Source organism: Xenopus laevis, chromosome 8L, assembly GCF_017654675.1.
Source record: "Xenopus laevis strain J_2021 chromosome 8L, Xenopus_laevis_v10.1, whole genome shotgun sequence".
Classification (NCBI taxonomy): Eukaryota; Metazoa; Chordata; class Amphibia; order Anura; family Pipidae; genus Xenopus; species Xenopus laevis.
In genome coordinates this window covers 3,415,009-3,440,555 of record NC_054385.1, presented here as the reverse complement: position 1 = coordinate 3,440,555, position 25,547 = coordinate 3,415,009, and the positions used below count along the sequence as shown (strand labels likewise).

Here is a 25,547-nt window from a genome sequence, read left to right as displayed (position 1 = left end):
CACTGCCAATTGGATAAGATTCTCCAGCAGGCAGAAAGTTTACAGCCGATAACATCCTAACCCACAGTTTGGAGAACACTGCTGTGGGAATTTGGGGTACCTGGAATAAAATCTATGGTTAAGGTATAAAGACAGAAATGTTCTTGTGTACTGCAATGCACCACTTTTTTTATTAGCTGTACCTTATTTTTGTATAGTAGTGGCATTACTAAGCATACATTGGCACATTTCTTCTCCAGATGGAGTCAGGTGTCCCCACTATGTGACCTTTTAAAGATTCATTGGCCATCAAGTAACGTCCCCAGGCTATTCATTTACCAGCTGCCAGCTTCTTTATTTCCATTTATTGTCTACAGGGACAGACAAAGAGATAAAAAGGCCTTGTCTGGCTGAAGTCAATCAGATATGCACTGCTCTCTCACTGAAGGAACTCACCTCCAAGTCTACTCATGAGCTGGGACATATAATATCAGGCTAGGGATAATCACATATACTCTGATAAGTAAGCTATTTTTATGGAAATATATCTTATAGATTACTTGTATATTTTCTTAGATGTCTTGTATAGCTCACAGCCTCATTCCCTGACCCCTAGGTGGTTCCTTATAAAATCACATAACTTACAATGTATGGCCAAAACTATGGGGACACCGGTCTGTCCAACACCTCATTCCCAACCCAAGGGCATTAATATGAAGCCCTAGTCTTCCAGGAAGGTTCCTGCTGTTGTTTTGTGACCAGAGATGAATCTCTCTGAATCTTTATATTAAATCCCTGCTATTGAAAGACACATTTGCCCACCGTAGGGGCTGCACATAAATGCTGCAGCACTCCTGCTCCATCTCTCCTTCAGCAGCAGTTAGTTAGAGAGTGATTGATCCAGTAATAGTCTCTCAGTTACATGGAAACAAATCTGCAAAAAGGCTCCTTTGGTGATGCTGATGAACTGGGCTTTAAATCAGTCAATAGCTTGGCAGGAAGGAATGATTTAATGCCGTTTGATAAATGCTGGGCTAATTCAACGCCAACAGCCCTGAAAGGATCCTCGATGCATGGGAGATGTAGGGATATATGTGAATTAAATGGGAAAGATTAATGGGACCAAGGCTGCAGGCAAATAGGGTGTATCATAAAGACTTTATTAAGGTAAGGCATCTTTGCATTGCTTTTCTTTTCTAAGGTTTTTACAGAAATTTACATTCACAATGCTGTCTTGGATTCCAGGAATACTGTAACACAAAATAATTATGCCAACATACATATTCACCTGTACTAAGCACAATTCAGCAGGAACAGCCCCTAAGTTTGCTCATAGTCTGTACAGAGAGATCCCATAAAACTATGGCAGTATAGGTATTCCCCTGTACTAAGCACAATTCAGCAGGAACAGTCCCTAAGTTTGCTCATAGTCTGTACAGAGAGATCCCATAAAACTATACCAGCATAGGTATTCCTTGTACTAAGCACAATTCAGCAGGAACAGTCCCGAAGTTTGCTCATAGTCTGTACAGAGAGATACCATTAAACCATTTGCAGTAAGGACCTTCTTTCCATTGCAGCAGCCATTGGATGTCTTATAATGATCTGTGCTCCTTAATACGTACAAGGGTCGGCCCTTTGCCTATGGGGTTTTTGCTGTCCTTGGCCGGGCAGTTGATTTTGGGTGGAGGTAGGTTTTCACTGATCTGTGGCAGCGGCTGCTTTTCCCATTCCCCCTATGAAGAAACACAAAAAATCTTAAATGATAATCCAGTTTTTGCCGTTGCAGCAGGCACTCCAATGGTTAGACTTTGGTTCGGTTGAGCCCTAGGATTTGGATGGATCAGGATCTGGCATGAAGTGCTGGGATTTGGCTCATGCTTAAATGGTATACATGAGCCTCAGGACTAAGGATGCACCGAATCCGGGATTCGGTTTGGGATTTGGCCAAGATTCTGCCTTTTTCAGCAGGATTTGGCTGAATCCAACTGCCTGGCCGAATTGAATTAAAAAATCACATGACTTTTCATCACACAAACAAAGAAGTCAAACATTTTTAGCCGTGCACTGTGCATATGGTTCTCTTTCCCCCTTGTTTCCCTAATTTATATATATAAATTAGAGCTTGGATTCTCCAGAATTCTAAAATAGAGGATTCGGTGCATCTACTCAGGACCCAGTTATAGCTAATTCCCTGGCTGCTGACATTTGTGGGGAGGCTGTCAAAATGTCACTGGTGGAGCGCTCTGTCTGAGCTCAAGGTGGTAAATGTAGTGTTAGGGGCCCTGAATAACCAGTTTCCTATATGCTCGTGATGAATTCTCTTTCTAGCTAAAAGCAAAATATAAAAGGGAGGGGATGGCTGATATCACACCAAATATTTCCCTTCCTGCTTCTTTCAGAGAATGTGGGAGATCTGTTTATTCTTGTTCGCTTGCGGCGGGGGCGGATGGAATATTAGCAGTGTTTATCCAAAAAAGATTACTCGTTGTTTCCCGATGGGGAAACATTTTATGCACCGCGGAGTGAAAACAAAGCAAGATCTTAGAGAGAACAACTACATGGAATTGCAACATGAGTACAGAAGATATAATTAGAATAGATTGTCACATTAGAACGTCACCATATCTCTCCTTCCACCTACCATGTAATCCATATCAGAAGGGAAGAGGAGGCCAAAATCTAAACGGTCCTCCCCTCCTGCTCAATGTGTAATGTGTAAGCACAAAGCTAAATAAACTTCATTCCAAAGGCACTTTCCTTCTTCTGCTTATAGAGCTGGATGTATAGAGTAAGTTTGTTGGTGCAAAGTTCCACAGTGAAGCTTTGGCTACTCTCTTGTTTATACTCACTGGGAAGCGTACGGCAGAGGACCTATTGCAATGCATGGAGATGGGTGCAAAGCCATACAAGGACTTCAGGACCCCGCTGCTGAATGAATTCCACGGAACCTCATGGAACTGCTCGGTAACAATTGTGTCGGGACAGGTGCAGACATCGTCACTGTTGAAACTGCAGGGGGAAGAGGGGAGCAGCTGTTAGTATTCATGTCAGGCTCAATATACCATAACACGGCAAGACCAAACCACTGCTAGAGAGAGAGAAATCAAAATCATAGAGGGCCATTGTGTTGGCCAAGTGCTGCTCAGTTCAGCTGTCCATACTATATATTTAGTTATAAATATAAACTACATTGTAGGTCAACATTTGTTTAAGGTCCCCCTTAAGCAGTAATAGGGTTACAGACATATCAAGACATAGCAATATCAGTCAATGTGCTATAGTTCCAACAATATCAAGGGCAGCAATCCAGTGTTCAGCCTTGACTTCCACAAATGTCTAGAACATGAATAAACATTCACCTAATTTCCTAATTAATAAACTTAATTTCATTTTGGGAACCTTTGCCCTACTGCATAACTGTGCCACTGTAAAAACACAGTGTTACTAAGAGTGGCCAAACCTGGGATTAGTAAAGCTTTGTTGAGTCCAAACATAGGGTTATATTTATCAAAGAGTGAAGTTCCGCCACTAGAGTGAAATTCCGCCACTTTCCATTCATTTCTATGGGATTTTTAAAGGGTGAACTTTCACTTTCGCCCATTGATAAATATGCCTTTCAAAATACCATAGAAATGAATTGTGAGCTGCGGAACTTCACTCTTTGATAAATTTACCCCATACCATTTAATAAGGGGCACATTAAAATATGTGTTCAGTGTACTGAGTTTTTGCAAAATAACTCAACACAATTACCCTCCACAGTCTTACAAACCTGTTGACCATGTGGAAGTATTTCTGCAGGTAGCCGGAATCCACCATGCTTTTGCACAACTCCAGGTCTGTCCGTGGGTAATAGTGCATGTAATTTACACACATTTCGTCCGTGATGCTGAAACCGCCCTGCAGCAGATTTAACAAAAAAGAAACAAAAAGCTTAAACATGCTGCTACTTAAAGCAGTTCTTCATGATAAGGGCAGTGAGGTTGGGGAAGGCCCTGCTGGGTAATGTTGTAATAGCAGATTCTATTAATGCCTTTAAGAGGGGCTTGGATGTTTTCATGGATGCAGTCATTCCAACTCTACCCACATGGAAAGGGTGTACCCACCACTGTAACATTTCTTCTGTCTTCAGTGTTGTACAAACATCTGGTTACCATCACATCCCCCTACATAAAAGTAAAAAATAAATAATGGGGGTTTGATTCAGTAAATGATAATTGTTGATTGTAAATAACTGAGAACTACATCACTTTGCCATCATCTCTAAAGGTCCATCCCAGTTGCTGGCAGAGAAACAGAGAAAACAGACCCCATTCCTGTATATATTTACCAAGAACCCAACAAGGGATTCACCAACTCTAGGATTCAACTTAAGAAAGGCCTGTACCCAAACACTCCAAACCAAATCTCAGGTCTTCAAACGAAACAAAACCGAAGCTGTAAAGTATTGGATGAGGCACTTTCCACCATCAACAGCATATGGCTACAGCTATTTCATATTTGAAAAGAGTCTGGGTAAATAGACTTACCGGTAAAACATGTACAACTTTCTTCAGCATTCGTATTTCCTGCAGATGATAAGATATTCCGGAGTAAACTGAAGTTAGTAGTAGGAGATTCGTTTAACCAGCTCCAGCAGATGTGTCAAAATGCATGCAACTGAGCTGGTATCTTGACATGAAATGGACAAAATTGCTAAAAAAAAAGTCTGCATCTGAATCTTGAGGGACAAGTATTGCCTCTGGTCGCTTTGGAACCATGAAGCTTTCCCCAGCTTGTTGGTGCCAGTATCTCCAGGGTTCCCCCTTGTCAATATGGACACTTGCACATAGGCCTCTGAAACCCAAATCAAGAAGAGAATTTATGATATTCTTTACCAAGTATTGCTACTACTTAGAGTCCAACTGGCTACAGTCTGCGATTAGCATATATATTTTACTGATCGAAGGCAGTTGGAATAATGGAAGCAAGCATACGATTGGTCGTGCGCTATGGGTAACACAGTGCCAAGGCTAAGTTTTGAGACTCCATAAAGGCTTACCTGAAAGTGTGGGCTATAATGGGCATCAGCATTCACAACCTCAGTTTCTTTACCCTCCCGGACTAAGACGGTGGAAACTGTTCTTCCAGCCAGATGAGTGTGGAGCTGAGAGGCAAAGATTTTGATTCCATTGGGCGGCAGGGCCTGGCAATAAAAGTTGATTTTCATTTTGAGCACAAATAACCAATGTTTACTAATAATATTAACCTTTCGTTCTGTCCAGTATTCTCACATCAAGCAAAAATAATTTTAATTAACTGTAATAAAGTTTAAAAAAAAAAAAACTGACTAATTCTGCATCTTTACTGGGAAATAAGGAATTTTTTTTCTTCCTGACTTCCTAATAATGAAATGCATCCCTGCTTCATTTACATGTCTCTTCCGCTTGAGAGGAGATAGTGGGATTCCATGGGAGGGGGAGGATTAATTACTATGGCCGGTAATTCCCAAGCAAACTGCAGCCTGCTAATAGAAAGCTCTTATATTATTTAGTTCCTGCTTTTGTGTGGCAACCTGCTGGTCTCCATGAAGCCCAGCACATCAGCAACATGGAACACATGCTGTCAAACCTGTCCCTGTTGTTCCTTCATGTCTTGTACTCTGAAGGCTCCTCTAGGGATAAAGCACATGTATTGGTTGGGTTTTTTGGTTAATACATAAAAACTTTAAACCTTACATCAACCCTTTTAATGATATTATCCACGCTGTAGACCTTATTTTCCCATCCAGAAAGGCTCACTTTCTGCCAGTCTGAAATTTCAGGTAGGTTCTTCCCTATGACACCCAAGACTCAATTAAGTGAGACGTCACAAGGAATATGACCAAGTCTCCTGGGATGGTGATATCAACAGGACCACCTATAATCTTAGATTCAAATTTAAGCAAGCCTGACCAAATTGAGCCAGTTTGACCTCCCTATATAAAAATTAATTCCTTGTACACATTCCCCTTCCCTGCAACACAGATCTTAACCTCCATTTCCAATATTTATCCGGTCATACCCTTACATTTCATCTAAACTATCATAATTGACATTTCTCTATTCCCTCTATTCAACAAAACCTTACCGCGAGACCCTATCATCTCTAAATATTGTATCATCCTCCTCTGCAGGATTAAGCATTTCCGTTCTCAAGTGTTTTGCATTTGAAAACACATGCCTCTTGTCTCCGTTTTTAATTGCTACTGGGAGAGCCTTCTGTCTCAATAAAGAACACTCCAAAATCTATCACAGAACAAACAAATTGCTGACACCCCAGCGCGAGTACATATTAAAGATTCATCACAACTCTTGTTGCATTAGTAAAATCTGTTATCATCTGCAAAGTGTTCCCTGACAGCTATGACTTGTAGACAAATCTGAGAGTCTTTGAAGAGATATGGTTGCAAGTTGGTGGAAGGTTTCACTCCTCGTATAAGACCTAATTTTGTTTGATGAAAATATCTGATGTGTGAGTGTTTAGCCTTTAGGATAGACTGTCTCCTTGGAAAGTTGAGAATCTTTGTTGCTTTTAGAAGGTTGCCTTATAAGCTAAATTTATACTTTTTTGGCCATGATGCCGGAGTTAGCCTGCCTATCAGGACACATTAGCCCTTCAATGGCTGCTGAATTACAACTAAAGGCTTTGGGCTGAGTAACAGCGATGAGGAACTACAGTATAATGTTGCTATCTTTCTCAACTATACCTTCAATATTCTGACATGAAACTGTTGCTCTCAGAACCACAATATGGGCAAAGTTTTGAGCAGTTATCCCTATGTGGTCTTCCCAAAAACACTGGCTGATTCTCTAGTCCACCTAACTGGGCACTCACTGTATGTGTGCATTTGTCTGTGCAGTAACCAGTCAGACTGAAGTCCTTCTGTCCAGGTGGGATAGCCATCACTGGTGAATAGACTAAGCCAACCTCCATGATGCCAGCATCGTATTTTCTTAGAGTCGGTGTGTAATAAAGTCGGATGCCAGATGAGTCCCTGAGACCTTTCAAATACACAAACAGGTGATAATATAGAGATAAATTATTAGGCTTTAACTAGGTTACTAAGTTACTAGGAAGTTAGGTAGTAACATATGATTATTGTAACTAATCAGATATTTGCTCTACTCCAATGTCACATGGATAACAAGAGTGGCTTATTGTAGTCACCCATTCCATCTAATTGTTTAATAATTGATGTAAAGGCCCAATATGATCATATGACATAGTTCTACTAGAACATATGACATGGTGCCATTTATGTGTTTCAAGCAGGGGCCCTTGAGCTTTCGTATTCAGAGTGTAGAGTAAAGCTAGAATTATGCATTCCAGCCTAACTTGGCACTGCCAGCCTATGTCACAAAATATCAAGGAACCCCTGAGTTCCCTTCCTCATTCCAAATCACACACACACATTGAAATAAGCTTTCTGCAAGTTCTGAGCCTCAACAGGGAGCTTCCACCCAGAGGCAACATTAATTACAAGAGACTGGAAACTGGCAGAGGAAAAAAATAGAATATCTCTGTGTTATTAAGGAGGGAGTGTCAGAAAATATTCCTGCAATTAAAAAAAATATTTGTAACTATCACAGAAGTGGGTGGTTTCTAGCACCTTCCTAGTTAATATGTGTGCTGTTGGGTTATCTGGTGGGTCTCATAACTGCCAGGTAGGACCAGAAAGGTCTCACTAAAACCTAGACTACAAACATACATCTATAATTTGAAGGAAGATGTCCCACTGGACACCTGCAGGTAGGGTTGCCACCTTTTCTGGGGAAAAAATACCGGCCTTCCTATATATTTATGATGGATCAACCATCATTTTTACTGGCCAGGTGGCAACCCTATCTGCAGGCTGGGTGTGGAGGCCTGTAGGCTGGATCCCAGAAGGGATGTCCAACTGGAGGCTGAATGTCAGAAGGGATATCAAACTGGAGACTGGATTTGCAGGCTTGTGGAGGATTGTAGGCTGGATCCCAGTAGGGATGCCCAACTGGAGGCTGAATGTCAGTAGGGATATCAAACTGGAGGCTGGATTTGCAGGCTTGTGGAGGATTGTAGGCTGGATCCCAGTAGGGATGCCCAACTGGAGGCCGGATGTGTAGGCTTGTGATGGCCTGTAGGCTGGATCTCAGTAAGGATGTCCAACTGGAGCCCTGTAGGCTGGATCCCAGTAGGATGTTAAATTGGAGGCCTGTAGGCTGGATGCTAGCCTCTAAGATATTTTTATGACCCCCCCCCAAACTGCTTTAGAGCTCCACTGAATGCTGCATCGTTGTTAAATGAGCTTGATGAGGTGGAATTTGGAACCAGGAGACCTTGGAGGTTGCCCCTTGGCTCGGCAAGAAAAAAAGAATACTTGAAGTAACGTTATTAATATGGAAGAAAGATAGCAAGGGTAGAAACTACAACATGAGTAATAATATCACAACAAAAGTGCCATTGATTATTGAATATTAGATGGCATTTGGGTGCCTGCTGGGAACTGAGCAGCATGCTGATATGTATATAATATATAACTCCAACTTATGTTACTGAAGAAGCTTTTTACAGCAGGCACTTGATAATATCTTAACTGGGCTATTTTTAAACCTCATATACTGTTGTTTTACTGCTGCTCGCTACACACTGACAGCTCTTTACAGAATTACCATATTAAAAATACCATATCATTACATAATAATTTCTTTCCATTTATTTTTACCCATGATAAGCCCATACTTGGTAGATATTAATATATTCACATGTTCAGATCTAAAAGAAACAAGCTAAACTTCTATATAACTTATAAGGAAATACAGAATCAATGGTAATATACAGAACCAATGGTAAAAGTTGGACTGGACCGTCTGGACACTTTCTTGGGCTAACCCAGCCAACTCCCCCACCCGGAACATGACCTCTCCTCCTCTCAGCTTGGTAGTGGCAAATTAAGGAGGAGGTAAGCAGTACAGGGAGGTGTGTGTGTGGTGGGGGGAGGGCTAGGTTGGGTGCTATGAAGAAGCCCCTTCAGAGGCAGTCCCAGTAGGCCCTGGACGGCCCAGTCCGACCCTAAAAGTATCAGGAAACCAAGGGCATTAAAGTACCATTACAGCACATGCTGAGCAGCCAATAGCGATGCAACATACTCAAGGGTTCCCAAATTGTGGGCCTGACCCTCTTTGGGGACTGGAGTAATGTTAGTGGCCAGCCTATTTGTTCTTTTATAGACACCTGAAAGCCCAGCTTGAAAATCAGGTAGAGTGATATTTGGGGCAAACATGTATTTGCTCTCCTAGATATTTTTAGAACTATGGCTAAATGGCAGATAAAGTACACCAATATTTTCCCTGTAATCTTGTTATGGACCCAGAGGGGACCTCAATGAAGGAAGGTCCTTCTCATGTCCAAAACTTTGAAATGTTTTTCTACAGCAAAAAACTGTGATATAATGAAGTGCTTAGAAAAAACATATCTTAGGTCATAAAGCTTAAGTCGTGGACTTAATCTGGTCCCCCAGAGTGAAATTTTATAGGGGAAGTAAACCCAAAAAATATAATAATAAAAAGATTCATGTAAAACTGTGCAACTTTCCGATGTATGTTCATTACGAATGATATTCTTATACTTGTTTGAAAACACCATTCCAAAGTCATCGAAAAACATACCTGTTAACTCCAGCGGATTGTGATAATGGACCTCAAGCCGAAGGTATCTAGAAGAATCAGGCCCGCCAATGGACAAGCCAGTTTCTTCTGGATAGTAAAAAGCCTGTGCAGAAGGAAAGTATAGGTAAGCATATTTAATTTAATCTAATAACAGGATTAGAAATATATTTGCATTCTGTTTTCCTGTCCTTATCTGTTTAAGGGAAAGTGTTTCCCTGTATGGGAGATGGTTTGTTCCATTATAGCTAAAAAAAATCTCTGATAGATGAGTCATTTGGAAGTAACACCTTTTCCCAGTTTTACAGGGAGGCAGATTTTTGGCTAAAAACATTGACTAAAACATAACGGTGTCACTTGCAACAACGTTGATAGAACACCTGTAAGGTTACACTTGCCCTGAAATGCCCCCTTGTTCCCCATTACAAGACAGCCCCCCTTTATACTCACCTTAGCACCCATTGCCCAGGCAGCCAAGACATGGCGACAAGAGTTTAAGCTTTGGGGTTTCATTTTGGAGTCACACGGTCCATTATATTGGTGAATTGTGAAGTAGTTGGAGGCACATTGGAAGACCTCAATGTGATGGACAATGGCTTCATGTCCCTTTGTAATCACAGGCTCATACTAGGAAACAACAGTTGCATTAGGCCAGATCTAAACTTTCTTTCCATAATGTCTTGTTCTGTCCTACTTCCTTTTTGTCTTACACACATGCAAACTTCCAAATCATATCAGTAGATGCAAGTTCCACTGCTATTGGTTTTATTTATACTGCAAACTTCCTCATCTGACATTATGGCATGTGGAGCAAGAAGTCCAGGGAGTATTAGAAGTTCTTCTAGATTAACCAGACATTCAAGTTGCAGATGACTAGCTATCTGTCTATGGCACAGTGTCAGATTGGGCCTTTTAAGGCCAACCAGAAACACTGGCATCCGAAGCCTATGAGATAATTAGATGGAGACATTGGTAAATTAAATGGTATAGATGTTTTCTTATGGTGGAAAGAGCTAATGGAAGTTTTCTAGACTGTGGCCTAGTAGGAGATCCACTGCTACTCCAGCAGGCTAGTCCGACCCTAATTTGCCAAACAGAGAATAATGGAAACTCTCTTTTAATTGCTCCTTTGATTAATGGTATATGGCTACAACAACTCCATCTAAAAAAATAATAACCCTGACAGGCTAGAGGGCATTCTGCCTTTTCGTCATGGGATTTTCCAAGTGTCCTATCTTTACTGGAAGGTAGTTTATGCTGTTGCAAAGTGTTCCAGCATAAATAAGGATCCTGTCATTTCCCATTTTGCTGCTAATACAGAGCATGATTATCATCGTAATTAGAATTCAGAGTGGGCTGCAGAGAGCTGGCAACCAGCGATATAACTGTCACCTCTTTTTGTCAGTTCCTTCCTGTGACAGAGCCGTACTTTGAGCCCTACATGGGGGGGGTATTTTTTATTTGCTCAGGCTATTCCAAGCGCAAAAGGTATTCCATTGTGCAAACCCTTTATTATTGTTGGATACACAGCATTTATATACACATTTTGCTCAGGTAGTTATCAAGTTATCAGCTGTATTTATCAAGTAAAGCATATTCCTATCAATAATATCAATATATATTTTATATCATGTAATGTTTGAAAAGCCTTAGAAAATACAATTCATTTTTAGGATGAATGCATTAGGAAAGATTAGCACAGGATTCAGACATAGTTGCTGTGGAAAACAAATTATCACCGACAGAAACTCTGTTGAGGTCTTTTTTTATAGCCTCTGGCAAATGGAAAATTCTATTAAAATCACAGAAACCCATAGCCGATTGCTTTTAAGCTTTCCAGGGGAGAATTATAAAGGAATTTGCAGATGAAATAGGAAAGACTAATTTTGTTCACAAAGTGGATAAAATCGGGATTTCAAATAAGAAAATGTGCCTGCTGATAGGAGAGGAGCTCTGTAACTTCACCCCCTCTTGTTCCGGACTGGTAATTGGCTAGAAAGGGTTTTTTGGTATATTGCTGGCTTAGGGCATTTGCATCCTGACCCCACATGATCTTGGGATGAAGTTGTCTTTTGTGGGCAAAACATTGGTTGCTTTCGTTGAACAAACAGGTCAACATGACTTTTGGGTTTGCTGATATCACTAAAGGTACACCAATGGGATGGGAATCCTAAATCTAACTGACTGTGATCTTATTGGACATGAAAGCTGCCTTTTGTGGTGCCCTTACATGTAGTCATCATTGGGCAGTAGGTCTGAAACTGGCTAAATTGCACTTCTATATATCACTTTGTATGACTTTCTGTTGGTTTCATTTTGCGAGATCCATCTCTTGAGACCTTTGATCTCCATAATTTAGGATGAGATTATAAAGGCTAAAAGTCTGAGGGAAAATAAGTGACAAATTAATTGGATGCTCTTTTGACACCACTGAAAGATCAAGGTGATGTTATAGATCTATTAAATTGTAAATAAGGGGGGAAAAACACTTAGAAGAAGGAAAGAAAATTAGTGATGTAATTGAGATAACTAGAAACAGAGAATATTATCTCTTACTATGAATCTTGCTTGATAGGTTATCTTTGTAAGTAGGCTAGTGCCGTTATAATGAGAAGCAGTGAATGGATGATATATAGACAGTGGTAAGAATAACTAAGATACCACCCTGAAATTGTTGCTGGAAAGCTTGTAACATACACATAGCATTTGGAAGTTGTTGGGATTTGAATATGGCAGATGGTGTTTGAGATGAAATATAAAGGTGGTGGTGGAGGCACCAGATGGAGAAGAATCTTGATGTGAATATGGTTATGGAAGAGGAGCAAATGCTAAAACTATAGGTGAATACCAAAACAACAGACATCCAAGAGAAAATAAGAACTAAAGCCAGGTTCTTCCCGAGTTTTGAATGAGCATGACAGATGGTGTAAGATGAAAAATAAAGGTGGTATTGGAGGTACCAGATGGAGAAGAATCTTTATGTGAACATGGTTATGGAAGAGGAGCAAATTCTAAAGCTAAAAGTGAATACCAAAAAACACACATCCAAGAGAAAATAGAAACTAAAGTCAAGCTCTACCAGACTTTTCAGACTTTCTAAGGAGTTAGCCCTCTATTAATGATTAGGGGAAAACTTTGAGAAGATTCAGTTGTTTGATATGTTAGCTACCATGTGTAGAAGAGACCACAATGACCAACTGTTGTATCATAAGGAACACTTAAGGAGAAATGCCATGTTAGTCCAGTGCATTCTCACTTCCCAAGATGATAAAATGACTACGGCTCAATGGTGTGGCCAAAAAAATCAATGTGGTGTAGGAGTGTCATTAGGTGAACATCATCATGAATGTCACAGAGAGGGTTACTAATAGAAAGCTACTATTGTGAATGGAGCACAGTCATCATCAACCAATGGAAACACTTTATTGTATGCTCTAAAACTGAGTTACCCGAGTCATACTACAAACACAGAGATAAAAAAAGAAGAGGTGATACAATGGACTCCTTTCTCTTACCATAACAATGTGGTGCTTCTTGAAGTCTTTAGGAAGCTCTGTAATATGGCACCAGTAAGTGGTTTCTTTGGCAGGAATGAGAACCTCGGGGGCCCTGACTTCCATGCTGAGGACATCTGATGGGAGTCTAGGAATGGAGAGGTCTGGCTTCAGGAGTTGCACTCTCTGAAGCCCCCGTTTTTTTATGGCAAAAACATCAATAGCAGAAAGGGTGGAGAATGGACTCTCCAGCAGAGCATATATTAAGTGCACTGTCCCATCCTAAAGAGGGAAAGAAGAAATGATTACATGCCTTACACAATACATTAATGTAGCGTGTGAACACATTGGGTGATTGACGTACCGTAATTACCTCTTTGCCCCATTATTTTTCTACACTGACTGTTTAACCACCTCCCACAATAAATGACCCCAACTAGGTTAAATGGAATTATAGCCATAGAAGAAACTGATGATTTATAAGTACTACCTCAATCAGGTAATCCTTTGGATCACATGTGGCAAATGGTCTTTTAAAGAGAAGATAGAGACCCTCATGAGCCTGTTCGGCATTCAGCAGTTCATAGTCTTGTTGGGAATCCATGTGGAGTTGCCCATGTTGGTCACTCCAGGCATCCTTATGTACACAATGAAAATAAATCACAAATGACAGAAGATTCACATCTATAGTCACATTAAGAAAGATAGTCAAACATTATCTGAATCACCTGACCATTGCCCCATAAGTATGTCAATCAGTTGACCAATGGGGGTAATTTTGTTACTTATTTTACTGTATTAAAAAACAGTAATAAAGGTAAAATGTTTGTGCATAAATGAACTTATTAGACCCAATAGCCTCCCAGTCTACCAGTCTTGATATATTCACCCTTTAGTAATGGGACAATAAACAAGAGCCAGAAAAATATTATATCCCAACGTGTTAGAACCACTAGAATACCACCTGACACATAAATAACAAGCCATAGGATTTGCAACAGGAAAGTGTAGAAATTACATGTGCAGCATGTTCCTCAGTTTTTGAATCATTTTAACCACACAGAGGTCATTATAAAGAATCCAAAATACACAGGATTTTATACAAGAATTAATTGACTTCATCAGTGGATTTTGGATAGGTGTCCTTGATTAGTTATAAAATGAAACTCTCCCAACAATTTTACAGCATTTACAGTAAAAGATAAAAAGGCATAAAGAAAAGGCAGTGGCTTACTCCAAAGAAAGAGGACAGTCCGTTGGTCCAGAGCACAGCCATGTCGGCTTCTTCAAAGTCTCCTCTATCTGACATCCCAAAAATCATCCCGTATTTCAGATTCTTTATCAGGATCTGGAAGTAGACCACTTTTTCAGTGTAACTAACATTCCAGTAGAGTTGGAGAGAACCTTGGGGATCCAGTGGTACATGGTACGGAAAGGATGACTCCTGCCGGGATGGGCCCTGCAGTGATGCCACCAGGAGAATCATAAATATGGCCAACATTGTGAAATAGACAGGGACCACTTCCCTTATCCTGAGATTGGCGAAAGAGTAGAGCCTTCTATTTGCCATCTGCGCACCAAAGCAATATGGAAAGGAGGGCAGGCCGTGCTCATTTATACCTCTCACTATGCGGTTTGTGCAGGCAAAACTCAAATAATTAAATTTTGTTCTCTGAAAACCTGATTTGGGTTTGGCCCCTCAGGTTATTTACTTCTCATTGGCTGCTTGACCTAATGGGCTGTAATTGCACATGGGCATTGTCAGTCAGGCCGAGAGGAAATGTCTTAACTGCATTTGTGTTATCTATTAAATCTAAAGTGCTGGCCTCCACAGCTGCTCCTAACGAAACAAAGCACAATTTCACCTGGCTGGGATCTTGCAAGTCTGCATGTACAACCTAACATTGGTCAGATACAACCAGTAATTATTACATACTGTATATCTGCAGTTACCCTGTGGTTGCCAGATAAGTTCCAGTCCACAGAAAGCTGCTGTCCTAATTACTTTGTACTACATGTCTACTCTTCTGTTATATTTGGCCAATGGAGTGAATTTTCAAAATAGCCTTCCACAAGTCTGAATATCCCACAGGATACAACTTTATCATGGAATAGCATGTCTAAAAATGCAGTACATTTCATATAAGCTGTCTCATTCACTTGCCCATCATTCTGTTGATCTTATCTTCACTATACGTTATTTACTCTTGGCTTGTGAAGAAGTTTGAGGTTGGAAGAAGTGACCATATCTAGCCAATTCCAGGACTTTACCAAAGATAACCCAAGTTTCAGGGTATAGTTGTTGACTACCCCATTTTATTAGAGGAATAATGACCCAGTCTTGAGTTTTTGAGTACCTAGTCCCTCTTCACACTAAATGGCTACTTGGAATAAGGTCTCAAGAATGCCCAGACTACATTGTTATCATCCTAATAATGGTGTTAGATGACATCTTCATGAACAGTTTACTTTATCTCTACAGCACTAATATTATATGTATGTCCCACCCAAGCCTCTCATTTAGATCCAGCAAATAACTTAACTATAGCTATTGGAAAACGAAAATATCGCTTAGCATATGACTTCGAAAGGCTTATCTAATTTAAATGACATCATTGCTGCCTGCTGACATCACACTTACTTCACTGAGTCAGATTCACTTCTCTGCTGGTTCTGACTACATTTGCTATTAAAACAAACACTACATCCAAAAAGGAAGTCACATTAAAAATATAACCCAAAATTCCAAAGTTACTTCTGAAAGATTAAATGTCCCCCCGATAATATGATAAATGCTAATGAACTGGCTGTTTCCTTGTGCAGATATGAAAATGACATGATATGCTATATGGTTGCAGATCAATAGCTTTATTGAGAAGACAGTCTTACTAGCCGATGGTCTATTACATATTTACTGGAATGGTCTTCCCACCACACATGCATTCTCTGCAAGTTTTGCCGATCGTACGAATTTCAGCTTTGTCGGACATAACTTTCATACGATTGCTGTCAGGGGCAGAACATCAGCTGATCTGTTCTTAAATTACTTTATTTGATGTGAATTGGTTAGTGGCAGGTTGGGAGATGGGGAAGTCCGATCTTTTGAGGAGTCGAGCGATCGGATCTGTGCATCTATGGCCAGCTTAAGGCTAGGAGACATACATGACTAGTCAAGGACCACACAGACCAAAACATCTGCTCCGACTTCGGCACATTGAACCGGGGACCCTTTTAAAGGTGACCAAAACACAGAGATAATGTACCAAAGAGTTATTGACATTAGGCAAAGGAGCCCAGGCTCAGGTAAGTAGAGTGCAACAGTAGCCACGAGGCATAGCTATTCATATCTGAAAGATATTACGTTAGAGTGGAGAGGCTGATTGAATTTGGCCTGTTAATCGGTTTAGATTGAATCAGTCCAAACGTCACATTACCCCTGAGGGTGTTTGAGGTACAATGAGGGTAGTAAATAAAAATACTAAATAAGCAGGTGTGATCCAGGGTAGATATGAACAGAACCACGAGAAGGGGTGGGGGAGAAGATAAAGCCTTAGGTGCTCTAATAGAAATAGCAGCTTAACCCATTTATGGGCTTCATTGGTTTCCTACAGGAGGCATAAAGTAAGGATTGACAGCTGGGCTGCCCAAGAGGTAGTGCAGAAGCCAGCCAGTTATTCCACAATTAATGTTTCATAGTTAAGAATCGCCGACAGCTGGATATTTCTCTTTGAAATCTGATTTTTGTCCTGACCCACATATTAAAATGTAATCTTCTGTAGGCATCTTGGCTAAGCGTGTTATTGTAGGATAAAAAATGAGCTGCAATTGGCCATGCCAGTCAAATACTAAATATCTATATGCTTTGCACAAGGTCTGGGGAATGCCCTGGAAAGCTATTAATGAGCTTTATCCTAAAGGGCAGCATTAATTACAAGAGGCTGTGGAAGCTGACAGAAATGAAGAAATGAGAAGTAGAAACGAGTGCCAGCCCACATGTTACCGAGCAATATTCACTTTCTCATTAATGAAAGAGAAAGAATATTCATCTCTTCTAAATCTCTGGTTGTGAAATTGCTGAGCTATTCTATAGGTGTGTTAGTTGCCCTTTCATGCAAAGATATGGTACCAATAGAATGGCTATACAAGCTGGAGGCTAAATTGAGCCGACCTGATATTTCAGCCAATGTTTGGGAGACATAACGGTCCAGTGCCAACACACTGACCACACACCTCCAATGCCCCACTCATTCCCAGCCAGCCAAACCTTGTCCGGGTGCTACCACCTTGCACTTCTATCCCTGCTAACACCCTACAACTGGAACTTGAAGCTTTAAACAACAAAACTGTCCTCCCTCCTGATATAAAGCCAAAATGGCCTGTTAATCTCCCTAAAATAATCTCCCTATTTAACATAACAGCAAATTATCCTAGTGGTGGTTAGCAGCAATCTCATTGGTGGGTTCTCTTGCATGCATGATTAAGTTTTTGGTCATGTTCTAGAAAAAGAAAGCTTCCCCTGATCATTTCCTCACCTGACTGATGGAATGTCAAGCAACAATTCAATCTTTAAAAAAAAACAATTAACCTTGGCTAGCGAGGGGGCATTCTGCCTTTTAGTCAGGGGATTTTCTCATTCTTATCCTTGCTGGAACGCAGTTAGTGCTGTTGCTGCACTGGGTTCTGACATAAATCAGACTCCTGCCATTTTCCATTCTGCTGCTAATACAGAGCATGATTTTCATCGTAATTAGAATTCAGAGTGGGCTGCACAGAGCTGGCACCGAGCGATTCCTCCAATGCCAGGTTTGTTTTCCTTTGCAAAAAACTTTTATTTATGCCCTTTATTTTGATCATATCAGTCAGCTGCCCAGCTATAATACTACTTGTGTGCTGAGATAACAGAGCAATAAAACCCTCTTTCAGCAGAATGGCTGGAACAACAACAGTGGCGTCTTCTGCCTAACAACCGGCATAGGCTTCAAGTGTTTGTTTTGCAAAGAGATTTATCAAATTCCAACCAATTATGGGAATATTGCAGGCTGAGATTTAGAATAGAGATGGCATAGCGTTTGGAAAACATTATTTAAAATAACTACGGCCCGGCAAAAATTCTGGGCAGAAAACCTTTTGAGGCTCTTTGTTGCCTCCAGCTATCTGACATCTTAAAATCCTGGAGACTTTCAGGATTCTAAAACAATTCGTGGGAGGCCTACAGACTCTTGAAAGAGCCCAAAATATACATAATGCCTGTTCTTAAGGAACCTTTTTGCTTTAAAAATAAGCTACCATACATTAATCTCCAAGATGGAACCTCGTTGTATGTTTGGTCTGTAGGGACTACACAAAAAATGTACAAAGTGCAAAAAACAAAGGTTTCTTGGTCTCAGATGACATTACTATGATTAGCAGGTCAGTCTGCACAGAGTCATAGAGCAACGTTTGACATGCATTCCATATTCATTCGGAAAATGCTATTCATCAAACTCTAAACTCAAAATATAAAACAGTCGGTGAAAGGTAAAAGAGACAGAAAAAAGATGGAAGCCTAAACCTTAGTGAATATAGATCACACAGACTCCTGAGAAAGATTGAATGAAGTCTGAATGCTGTATTGATTTGGGGGGAACAAAGGATATGCCGTCTAGAAGCGACCAGGGGAATTAATGATGTCATCAGAATAATTTACTGGAAATGGAATGACGACTCTGATACTAAATCTTAGCGGGAAAGCTTCAGCTACAATGAAGGCACTATGAAGTCAATAATGAAACAGGCGTTAACAATGGATGAGAATGATGTAAATAAGAATGTGCATACACTTTTGAAAAAACATTAAACAAGCAGTCACCCATAATTCTCAGCTGGAGTGGGCTTGAGGCTGGGCCTTGGGCCATTGCGCAGACTGTAGGTCAATGTATGATGCCAAATAAAGATCAAATGAGGGCTTGTTTGGATATCTGGAGCAGAGTGGAAGATCCTGTTGGCCTAGAACCACATTGGCATCCAATTGTTGGCCCAATTATTGAGCAAAACTTACTACACTACAATTGTTCATTGGCTCCGAGACACATGAGTAGATCTTTCTGTCTGTGGTCAGCTTTACCCAGAGGTCTCGTATTGACTTGTAGATGATCACAAATGTAATCACAGAAATCCCAATATGCGCAGCTGACTTGACCCCTGCAGAACGAGTTGACATACTTTTGGCCTATGTATGGGGCACTCACAATGGCCTGCCCAAATTATATTTGCCCAGAAATCTGCCAGATATCTGGCAGAATAGAGAATCCTGGCGGTCAGGGACTTGTTCAACTTATTTGGTCCTCTACCAACAAGTCTGAATAGGCATGCATTGGTTGCTAAATCAGACAAAAATCTGCTTGTTTGTTGTGTCACCAAAATAGTGGATCTTTCTGTGTAGACCCAGAATGAGAAATTAATTTATTCTTGTGTTCTCAAGTTATAGAACCAGCGCACCCAACCAATCGTGGAGGGCACCGACTTTTTTGAATGGATACACAATAATTATACCAACAGAGAATACCCTCTGCCTGCTGGAAAACAGCATCTGCAATTAAGATCTCTCTGAAGTTCTCTAACACCGCAAACTGCTGCATGGTTTGCAAACAGGGCAAATTGCAACAGATAGAATTGATGTCCATTATAAACCCAAGTTATTTTCCACAAGCCGCTAATGAGCAAACTTACTTAATGACATCATTTACAGAGCTAATGTGTTTAGGTGTAGTCACACCTATTCATGCGTGATCATTACAAGTATTTCACACTTGCCGCTGGTACGATGACGCGTGGATATTATGTTTGATAACAATCCATTAAATGAGATCGTTATTTGCGCAGAGATACTCCGACTTCTTCATTACACAGAGTTGTGAGCCAGGGGAGGAGACTTTCAGAAGGCTGGTGTGTTTGCTTCAAGAAGCCTCTCATTTAGATCCAGCAATTAACTTAACTATAGCTATTGGAAAACGAAAATATCGCTTAGCATATGACTTCGAAAGGTTTATCTAATTTAAATGACATCATTGCTGCCTGCTGACATCACACTTACTTCACTGAGTCAGATTCACTTCTCTGCTGGTTCTGACTACATGTGCTATTAAAACAAACACTACATCCAAAAATGAAGTCACATTAAAAATATAACCCAAAAATCCAAAGTTACTTCTGAAAGATTAAATGTCCCCCCGATAATATGATAAATGCTAATGAACTGGCTGTTTCCTTGTGCAGATATGAAAATGACATATGCTATATGGTTGCAGATCAATAGCTTTATTGAGAAGACAGTCTTACTAGCCGATGGTCTATTACATATTTACTGGAATGCATCATAATATTTCCGAGGACTCCGCTGTATGAATGGCTTTGCTGGCGGCTTCGGAATGAGATGACTATAAACTTGTCCAAAGCAGCTATAAATTTTCAAGAGTGTTGCAAGTTTCCCACAACTGGAGCCATGGGAGTGGTTTGCCAAACCTGCTTTTTATTAATACCCAGAGCCTCAATGAGAAAGTGAAGGCAACAGACATGAGCACCAGAAGACAGGGTCAGACCAGAGGATCTCCTGCTGGATCCAGGCTCTGGTGGCAACCAGTATGGGACAATGCTCATCCATCAACCCCTTCTGATTTTCACCATAAATCTATATAACCGCTACAGCATTTGGCACTGTTTCCATCATTTTTGTGAGCCCTGGATGTCAGGTTCTCCGGAGGGCCCTAGGTGGCCCAGTCCAACAATACCAGAGGACGTTAAGGGCACAGCCTCAAAGTGAGCAGGTACGCAGTGAAGTCTTTGAAATAGTAGGCTGTATAGGAAGATTTGTTGAAGACCTATATACATGAAACAGAAACTTTCCAACAGAGGGCAACTAATATGGTGCATGGTCTAAAATACAAAGAGTGTCTACTTGTCAGGAAAGAATTTGGGGCTTGTAGAGTTTAAAAGACAGAATTCAAAGATATTATATTGAATATTCAATATATAACAAGGCAGTCAACAGAACTGCAGAGGGAAGGGGATAACAAAAATTATTCATAGGGCATAGACATGATTGGGTTTGTCTTCTAGAGTACTGGAGGATCTCTCAGTTGGCTTCAGCTCTTTCTTATGTCCACCATAGGCTATATAAGACCTATTACATTTACCACTGTCTGCGTGAAAGTGTGCCCTCTATGTGTTCTCTGGTGGGCCAAAGGAGGCCAATCCTGGTGCTGGGCATAGAAGCTACTTGTTATTCACAAATCTATTAATATTAATAAAGGTAGAGCAGCCCTAATAAAGTGTGCTGGAATGTAACAAACGCTGGAGAAAGCATTATTTGTAACGAAACTATGTTTTCTAAATCCTGTCAGCTCCTTAATTAATTCATGAGCCCCGTGGGAGCTCTCCTTGTTTCTAATTTTTGGCTGATTACACTGTACGACTAAGATGCCCCAGTGGTTGCATTAAAGCCAAAATTTGCCTGTGTGGAAATTTTTGTACATTTCTGGAGCCATTTAGTCCCAGCAATAAATACAATTATACTACCATCTCTTCAGTCAGTCCTTGCCACTGCTGGAAAAGGCATACAGTACGTCAGATAATTGACCCCCCTCCCCACTTGACTCCTCAATCTCTACCACTCATGGGAAATAAGTCTTTGAATAGAAAGCACTTAAATATCTCTGTAGTGTTTGGAGGTACTTGGCTCCCCGTGAACCCACTCATACGAATAATGCCTTTTGTATGCTTTGCCATTGCTGGAGTCATGTGTTAACACCATGCTTTTGTTGTTGGTAGATGGTTACGATAAGGGCCTTGGATCCCTTTAAAGGTTATATTTATTCTCGTGGTAGGAGAACATGCAGGAGATATAGTTTATTGACTGAATAAGTATAGAATTAGAACTAGGATGGTAATTATGGTAGAGCCACTCGCCTGAGATAACATATTCTCGTAGACTATCCGAACAAAGTTATTGTTTTCCAATAATAAGTTCAACATCGGCCAGTGAACCGTGTAGCTCAACCTGCCGGATTCATAGTTGGTTGATTACTGAGAAGATATAGGTCTTTGAGGTCAGTACTTTGGCCCCATGGGCCAATAGTCTTCTGACTCATTCTAGAGTTCTTGTTTTCTCTGAAGGACAAGTCTGAGGCAGACTGGATGGACTGTACTTATCAGCTAAAGCACATGGTGAGAACCTACTTTGAAGCTTCTCCTGAATGATAAGAATCACCAAGAACATAATGCATTAGTACCACTGTATAGAGACCATCATGATGGACAACTCTACACTGCTTAGTAATCATAAACTCTAAACCTACTATTTTTGTAAGGTCACACACAACACACAAGTGTCATCATCTGTTATAATGTAACCCTGGAAATTGCTTAGAAACCTCTTTCCTGTTGATTCATTGAAGAATCCTGACAGCACTGATCTTCACCAACAACCTTTTGGGGAGCATGAACTTTCTTTGGGGGTCAAGAAGGAGTAGGCATGGAGTTGATAACCACAAGGACAATCACAATAACAGGCCTTGGACGTGAAGCTGTATAAACAGAGCCAGCTTGGGCATGGTGTGCAGAGTAACTGCCCAATTTAAGGAGTCCAACACAGGTTGGGCACCTACATGAGAACATCAAGAAGCACACTGCAGAGTCCAGAAAGGGGTTGTGCATGCTCAAGGAACCAGGGACTAGTGTGTTGGGATGTGCTGATCTCCCAGTGCAAGTTCAGGATGCTCCATGTGACCCATCATCATCATCATTTATTTATATAGCGCAGACAAGATAAAGTTCTAGCATGCTGGGAAATGTATGGAACACAAATCAACCCCTATGGAGTAAGGATTTGGACATACAAATAATGTGAGAGAGCGAAAGGGAGCAAGATGTGTTTTTCCTCCTTGCTTATGGTGGGTTCTCCGAGGAGAGAACATTAATGCATGAGAAACCCATCAACGCTTCATGGATTTTGATAATTAAGTTCATTAGAGAAAGAAGGATAAAAATAAGCGCTGATGCAGATAGAAACCGGCTGCTGAGCCTCACGTTGGTGCCTGTTGTACGCTGACGGCTGCTGCCACATTATAGCACAGCAACATTAGGTCAGCGACCTCCGACACAAGTGAGGAGCTTGGTGGAGGCGCAGAGCCGATCCGCAGTCATGTGCAGATTGGTACTGGCAGAACGTGCTCCCGTGGGGTCTTTTGCTCTGTTGCAGGAGATATAGAGGCGGCTGGAGCTAAATACTGAGTAGCTGTAATAGCTCTGTGATACATGTCCCTCTCTCCCTGACCACTTGCTGTTATGCCCGGCACAGAAAGGTGTATTATATACCAGTAGCCGCAGGTTGCTAAATAGGTTTGATTTTAGACCTAATCCAATGGGGCAATTCAGAGATTATACATCATTCCCATCAAACCCTGCCCCAGTGGGGCTTGCAATCTATAGTCCCTATCTTATATACACTATTTGCAGCTGACTGAAATTTGGAGGCGACCAAAGTCCAAGTTGATTTATCCTAGTATCAGCTGGGGCGGAAAATGTTTGTCTGAGGGGTGCATTGGGCATTGTATGTGGTCCACACTGCATAGGACCCCCGTGGGATCCCTTCTTGGTCCAATGTGAAAAATACTGGGACATCCCAATTTGGGTCTCTTTTCTGTTCTTGATAAGTGTGTGGATCTTCATGTGCTTCACCAGGTGGTTCCCACACTGTGAGACTTTATCCTTTAAGGAGTTGATGGGGGGGCAGCCTGAAGGCCACTTAGCGTGAGATATTAGTTGGATGGTTACCGATTGTCTTAGACAGTGTCGGACTGGCCCACCGGGATACCAGGAAAACTCCCGGTGGGCCCAGGTGTCAGTGGGCCTCTTGCTTCTAACCATTTAGCCTATTTTATGGTCATTCCCTATTTCTTTATGGAAACAAAGAGGCGTAATAATGGAAGAATAGAGTATAGTATGTAGCGAAAAGAGACTAGGAGAATAGAGAGGTTGAGTGAGGAGAGGAGGTATAGTAGTTTGGAAAGTGGGCCCTCAACCTAATGTTTTCTGGTGGGCCCCTGGACACTGGTCTTTGATACTATTAGCACCCCTGGGGAGCGACTGCTATTAACATGTCTTCATATATTTGTAACCATGCTATGAGGTAAAGAGGCCAACCTAGATTTTGGATCTGATCGCAAAACATCTGAAGACCTTTTGCGAGATGTTCTGCTGTCAATTGGCTTGGTCTTTGTTCAAAAATGATCTATTTTCTTTGCCCAATCCCCCACAAGACCCAACTCTTTTATTACCTGCTATGAATCCGGCATTATTGTGACTTTCAATCCCACCCTCTGCCAAGGGCACCTGCCTACAGTCTCTCCTGTAGACACCACTTATCCAATGTTTCATCAGACATCTCTTTCTCATCATCTAAATTATTTACCTGTCCATCATTTACCAGTCTCCCTCTATCTACCTATCTAACATCTATCTACCTAGTCATCGTCATCTATCAGTCTATCTCTCTCTACCTATCTGTCGTCTTTCAGTCAGTCTATCAATCACTCTATCTATTATCTATCTATAAACCTAGCCATTATCTGTCTGTCTACCTGTCTTTCTACCATATATGTGCCATCTTCTAGTTCACTATGTATCTTACCCTGTACGGTATTTGTCTCTCTGTATCTGATGTAAGAGGAATGTATGTATGCATCATGTATGTAGGTATCATGTATGAATGCATCATGTATGTATCATGTATGTATGTAGGTATTTATGTATCATGTATGTATGTAGTTATGAATGTATGTAAGTATAATATATGAATGCATCATGTATGTATCATGTATGAATGTATGTATGAATGTATAATGTATGAATGTATGTATGTAGGTATGTATGTATCATGTATGTATTTATGAATGTATGTAAGTATCATGTATGAATGCATCATGTATGTATGTATCATGTATAATGTATGAATGTATGTATGTATCATGTATGTATGTATGTAGGTATGTATGTATCTATCATGCATGTATGTATTTATGAATTTATGTAAGTATAATATATGAATGCATCATGTATGTATGATGTATGAATGTATGTATCTGTGTCCCATGTATCACTGCTGTGTATGTATGTATGTAAGTATGTATGTATGTGTGTGAGTGAGTGTATAGGTGCAGGGCAAATGTTCCTTTACTGAGGGGCAAATAGTGTTGCCCACGGGCATGTGGGCAGGTGTGTAATGTACAAATGAGTGTATGAGACCAGCTGGGAGCCGGCGCCGGTTGTTTGGAATGGGGAATGGATAGAAATCTAAAGGTACAGTCACTGGATAGACATATAAAGGTACAGTCACTGTATAATGCGGGTTAAAATGCAGAATTGTTGGCCCGGG

General features: G+C 40.8%; 1 protein-coding gene across 1 annotated transcript; it reads right to left on the bottom strand.

Moving 5' to 3' along the window:
• Positions 1–1,574: 1,574 nt before the first annotated feature.
• dbh.L (dopamine beta-hydroxylase (dopamine beta-monooxygenase) L homeolog) lies at positions 1,575–14,708 on the bottom strand. The gene is made up of 12 exons (XM_018229468.2): positions 14,373–14,708; positions 13,629–13,775; positions 13,160–13,420; positions 10,095–10,271; positions 9,648–9,750; positions 6,838–7,004; positions 5,024–5,167; positions 4,512–4,550; positions 4,089–4,148; positions 3,755–3,882; positions 2,832–2,991; positions 1,575–1,715 (listed from the first exon to the last, which is right to left on the bottom strand). The coding sequence occupies exons 1-12, from the start codon at positions 14,706–14,708 to the stop codon at positions 1,575–1,577; spliced, it is 1,863 nt and encodes a 620-aa protein (XP_018084957.2).
• Positions 14,709–25,547: the final 10,839 nt, after the last annotated feature.